The sequence below is a fragment of the Nestor notabilis genome, unplaced genomic scaffold, assembly GCF_000696875.1.
Source record: "Nestor notabilis isolate BGI_N333 unplaced genomic scaffold, ASM69687v1 scaffold9964, whole genome shotgun sequence".
Lineage (NCBI taxonomy): Eukaryota > Metazoa > Chordata > Aves > Psittaciformes > Psittacidae > Nestor > Nestor notabilis.
The window spans coordinates 1-5250 of record NW_009926047.1 but is presented as its reverse complement, the minus strand read 5'-3'; the positions used below and the strand labels follow the sequence as shown (position 1 = coordinate 5250).

The window sequence follows — 5250 nt, the reverse complement described above, 5'->3', positions numbered from 1 at the left end:
TGGGAGGAATATTGCTTATCCATTGGGATGCAGTCATCAAGAGGAAGGTGTCCTGGGACTTTCACAGATGCTTCCAGATGGGATGTAGATGGGTTGTTCCCAGCCACTGCATTGCAGCAGAGAGAAGATAGTGCTGGGAAGCCTTAGGGTGATGATGCTCAAGGTGGATGAAGAGGTATAGTTAAACTACACAGTTAAAATAGCAGATGCAGAAAATGCACCAAACACCATGATGGGGATGGGGACAGGGACAAAGTCCCATGTGCCCTTCAACTGGGCGCAGGGGACATGTCAAGGGCTCTGTCCCCACCCCAGGGCTCTCTGCAAATTCGGCCACCACCAGATTTCTACCACACTTGCATCAGCTTCTTTGCTGCCACAATCACCTTGGAGCCGTGTCCCTGTGCAGAGGGAGACAAGCGCTGCATCCCCCAGAAACATCCTTCTGACACCAGGGAGATCTTACTGTATTCTTTTCCTTCCCCAGGAAACGGCTACATTGAAGGCAAAGAGCTGGAAAACTTCTTCCAGGAGCTGGAAAGCGCAAGGAAGGGGGCGGGTTTGGTAAGGGCCTCTCCTGGTTTTGCTTTCTCCTTCCACTGTTCCCTCTTTCCTAAAGGTTCAGGCTCACGTCAGTCCTATCTCCTCTGGGAATGGCACCAAGGAGCAGGACCGGAGCACCTCCAGGAGGGAACAGGGGGAAACACCAGCATGGGGAGGGCAGATAAATGCTCCCATCTCCTCTCCTTGCTGGCAGGACTCAAAGAATGACATCTTGGGTGACAAGAAGAAGGAGTTCATGCACAAGTACGACAGAAATGCTGACGGCAAAATTGAGATGGCAGAGGTGAGGGAAGCTGGTCCAATGACCCATGGGGTGCTCATGCTTGTTCCCCCCTGATGCTCCTATCCCCCTCAATGCTTGTGTCCCTGTGATGCTCGTGTTCCCCACAGCTGGCCCAGATCCTGCCCACAGAGGAGAATTTCCTGCTGTGTTTCCGCCAGCACGTGGGCTCCAGCTCGGAGTTCATGGAGGTGAGCAAGGCAGGCTGTGCTGGGGCTCCCAGTGGGATTCGCTTCCCTGATGCAACTGAGAGCTGGCATTGCCCAAACCTCTCCCAGTCTCCCCCAGACTCTTGGCTTTAAGTCAGCACTGGGAGGCGGTGCTGGTTTGGGGAGTGTGGTGAGTTTTCCCCATCCTCAGCACCCCTTCAGCATCTCTCAGGGCAGCTGGGACCTCATCCTAGTCTCCAGGAGAGGTGACCTGCAGGGATTTGGAGCTGTTTCTGTAAATTCCCAATCCTGGGCGGACAGTCGGTCCTTAGTGCCCAAGGGATGTGCTGAAGCAGACAACACTGCTCTGGGCCACCCCAAAACCTCACTGTGCCCTTGCATGGGATGAACCCATTTGCAGGGTGGGAGAGAAATTGCCCATGGGGACCAAAACATGGCTGGGGTTTGGAGTGGGATGTGCAGCATCCCAGGAGGTGAGAGCTTGTGCTTGGAAAATGAACCCAGGGTGGAGGTGATGGTTGAAAGAGGAGCACCTTATGGCATGGAGGGGGTTAAGTGGGTGCTATTGTTTAATTGGGGGATGCAATTAAATATTAAAGCCTGGTTTAGCACGGTGGAGGGGGGATAACAGCGCTTGAACTCTCGGCATGGCTCTGAACAAAAGCATCCAGCTCAAAGGTGACACTGGTGACGCCACCACCAGGGTGCGGGGAGAATTGGGGCTTAAGGGGATTATACACATGTTGACGACGAACATGGGACACAAGCCCACACCAACATTCGAGATGGTTCCTTCACAGGCTTGGCGCAGGTATGACACAGACCGCAGCGGCTACATCGAGGCCAACGAGCTCAAGGTGGGCTACGGGCAGGAGGTGGGCTGAGCTGGGTCTCTTATGGTGGGACATCACGCTGGGATGATGGGGGATGGAGAGAGCCAGCACAGCCCTCTTCTTCCAGGGCTTCCTGTCAGACCTGCTGAAGAAGGCGAACCGGCCCTACGATGAGCCCAAGCTGCAGGAGTACACACAGACCATTGTAAGTGGGACCTCATCCTAGGGGACCACGGTTCTCCTGGGGCAAGGCAGGTCCCCCCCAGGGGTCTCAGCACCACACACTGTGTGGGATGAAGGGGAGGAGGAGGCGGTGGTGACCAGATGCTGCTTGTGTCCTGATAGCTGCGGATGTTCGACATGAATGGCGACGGGAAGCTGGGCCTCTCAGAGATGTCCCGGTAAGGTCATTAGTGGCAAAAAGAAAGCAGTGGGGTGGGAAAGACACCATGAAACACTCAGGGGTGGATCCAGCTTCCAAGGAGAACAGGTTTTGGAGTGAAGAGTCACAGAACCCTAACAGTTTTGGTTGGAAGGGGACCTTCAAAGCTCATCTAGTCCAACCCCCTGCTAAGATGAGGTTGCGCAGAACCACATCCAGCCTGGCCTGGGATGTCTCCAGTGGTGGGGCATCCACCGCGTCTCCGGGCAACCTAGGCCAGGATTTTACCATCCTCAATCTACAAAATTTCTTCCTCACATCCAGCCTGAACCTCCCTCTTTTAGTTTAAAACCATCACCCCCTGTCTTATCCAAGACTCATTTTGGTTTAAAAAGTGTCTTTTCCTGGCTGCTTCCTGCTCATCCCTGGCCCCTCTTGTCTTTCAGACTTCTGCCTGTGCAAGAAAACTTTCTTCTGAAGTTTCAGGTAAAATACTACTACTACTACTACTACTACTACTAAAAATCCTGTTCCCTGCTTGCACCTCATCCCTCCCTCATGCCCTGGTGTGCCCTGCTGCTTCCCAGGGGGTGAAGCTGTCCTCGGAGGAGTTCAATGCCATCTTTGCTTTCTATGACAAGGTAAGGAGCCATATCCCAGGAAACTGCCCCAAATACATACAACCTGGGGAAAAAAAACCAACCCACACCCATGTGTTTTCAGTTGGGTCAATTCCCTGCTTCAATGTGGGGTGCGAGTGCTGGGTAAGGGTCTTGGGGTGCTCGCTGCACCCATGGCCAGGGTGATGGGGCTCGCTTGTGTCCTTCTCCCTGCTGATGTTCCTCCCTCGTTATCCAGGATGGAAGTGGCTTCATTGATGAGAATGAGCTAGACGCACTTTTGAAAGACCTGTATGAGAAGAATAAGAGAGTAAGTGGGGGACAGAGCCCAGGTGCCCCCTGGACCTCCCTGTGCATGCTCTCATCTCCCAGCAGCATCTGGGAAGGTTTAGACTGGGTATTAGGAACAATGTCTCCCCAAAGGGTGGTCAGGCATTGGAACAGGCTGCCCAGGGCAGTGGTGGAGTCACCATACCTGGAAGTGCTCACAAACCGTGTAGGTGAGGCCCTCAGTGACATAGTTCAGTGGTGGCCTTGGCAGTGCTGGGGAATAGTTGGCCTTGATGATCTTATAGGTCTTTTCCAACATGGTTGATTTTATGATTCTATTATCTCCCACTGTGTCCACACTCCCCAGGGACCAGGAGACGTGCTGGTCCAGGTGTCAACCCATGAAAGGTGGAATGTCCGCAATGTGGGGGTGCTCCCCAGGGAGAAACAGGGTACCCAGCTCCCACCACCTCCCTCCTCTCTTCCTTCCTTGCAGGAGATGAGCATCCAGCAGCTCACCAACTACAGGAAGAGCATCATGAACCTGTCCGACGGGGGAAAGCTCTACCGCAAGGAACTGGAGATCGTGCTCTGCAGCGAACCCCATGTGTAAGACCATGTAGGACCATCCCACCCCATCCCACCTTACCCCATGTGCCTCCTCCTCCCCACAACCAAGCACAACCAGAGAGCACCCACCACTGCAGCACTCCCCTAGCAGCTCTTGGGTTTGCTGTAGGTCGTTAAAGTCCCACTTCTGGGGGGAAACTTAATTTCACCCCATTCTCCTAGTTGGCTTCATGATCTATATTATTTTGGGGGATTGTTTTCGTTGTTTTGGTCTTTTCTTGTTTTTTGCTGGTTGACCAAAGAGAGTTTACAAATAAAGTCAAGTACTGGTAGAGCAGAGCCCACTCCTGCTGCAGCAATGAGGCTGGCGGGGACAGGAGAGGTGGGACCCACACTCTGACCCCCACCCGGCTGATGGGGAGGAAAGTCCACAAGGGTTGTGGCCCCTCCCAGTATGGCCCAGTTCAGCTCTGTACAGCCCAGTATGGTGCAGTGCAGTGCTATATGGTCATGTATAACCCAGCACAGTCCTGTACAGTCCACTACAACCCTGAACAGTCCAGTATGATGCAGTGCAGTCCTGTGTGGTGCAGTGCAATCCTATATGGCCATATATAATCCAGTACAACCCTATACAGTGCAGGATGGCCCAGTTCAGGTCTGTACAGCCCAGTATGGTGCAGTGCAGTCCTCTATGGCCATGTATAACCCAGTACAGCTCTGTACAGCCCACTATGGCCCAGTACAGCCCAGTATGGTGCAGTACACTCCTGTACAGCCATATATGGTGCAGTACAAACCTATACAGTCCAATATGGCCCAGTACAGTCCTTTTCAGCCCAGTTTGGGTCAATATAGCCCAGTGTGGTGCAGTGCAGTCCTATACAGTGAAGTACAGCCCCATACAGCCCAGCATGGCCCAATACAGTCCTGCACAGTCCTGTATGGCCCCATATGGCCAGGTACAGCCCAGTATGGCCCCAGTACAGCCATATGGCTCAGTACAGTCCTGTGCAGTCCAGTACGGTGCAGTACAGTCCTGTATAGCCCAGTACAGCTCTGTACCCTGTACAGACCTGCATGACCCTGTCTGGTGCTGTACAGTCCTATACAGGTGAGCACAGCCCCCTGCAGTGCTGTACAGCCCAATATGGTGCAGTACAGACTTCCATATCCACACCCAGTACACCCCAGTGCAGCCCAATACAGCCCAGTTCAGTCCAGTACACTCCAGCACAACCCAGTACACCCTAGTGCAGCCCAGTACACCCCAGTGCAGCCCAGGACAGCCCAGTGTAGCCCAGTACTGCACAGCGCAGCACAGTAGAGTCAGTACACCGCAGCACAGCCCAATACACCCCCGTGCAGACCAATAGAGCCTAGCACAGCCCGGTACAGCCCAGTACACACCAGCACACACCAGTACAGCCCAGTGCAGCCCAATACAGCCCAATACATTCCAGTACAGGCCAGCGCAGCCCCGCATAGCCCAATACAGCCCGATACACTCCAGTAGAGTCCAATACAGCCCAGTACACGCGAGCGCAGCTCAGCACCGGGT

General features: G+C 53.9%; 1 protein-coding gene across 1 annotated transcript; it reads left to right on the top strand.

Moving 5' to 3' along the window:
• Nucleotides 1-288: 288 nt before the first annotated feature.
• Nucleotides 289-4018, top strand: LOC104404812 (calretinin-like). Its single transcript, XM_010013339.1, has 10 exons — nt 289-564; nt 758-847; nt 955-1035; nt 1815-1871; nt 1975-2052; nt 2193-2248; nt 2676-2715; nt 2817-2870; nt 3088-3159; nt 3616-4018. Exons 1-10 carry the CDS (start codon nt 289-291, stop codon nt 3730-3732), a joined length of 921 nt encoding a protein of 306 aa, XP_010011641.1. The 3' UTR covers nt 3733-4018.
• Nucleotides 4019-5250: the final 1232 nt, after the last annotated feature.

Excerpts from the sequence above, each read along its gene's own strand:
- LOC104404812 (XM_010013339.1), top strand. The coding sequence starts at position 289 with ATGTCAAGGGCTCTGTCCCCACCCCAGGGCTCTCTGCAAATTCGGCCA. Across the intron at positions 848-954 it reads GCAAAATTGAGATGGCAGAG|CTGGCCCAGATCCTGCCCAC; the intron begins GTGAGGGAAGCT and ends TGTTCCCCACAG. Across the intron at positions 2,871-3,087 it reads TCTTTGCTTTCTATGACAAG|GATGGAAGTGGCTTCATTGA; the intron begins GTAAGGAGCCAT and ends CTCGTTATCCAG.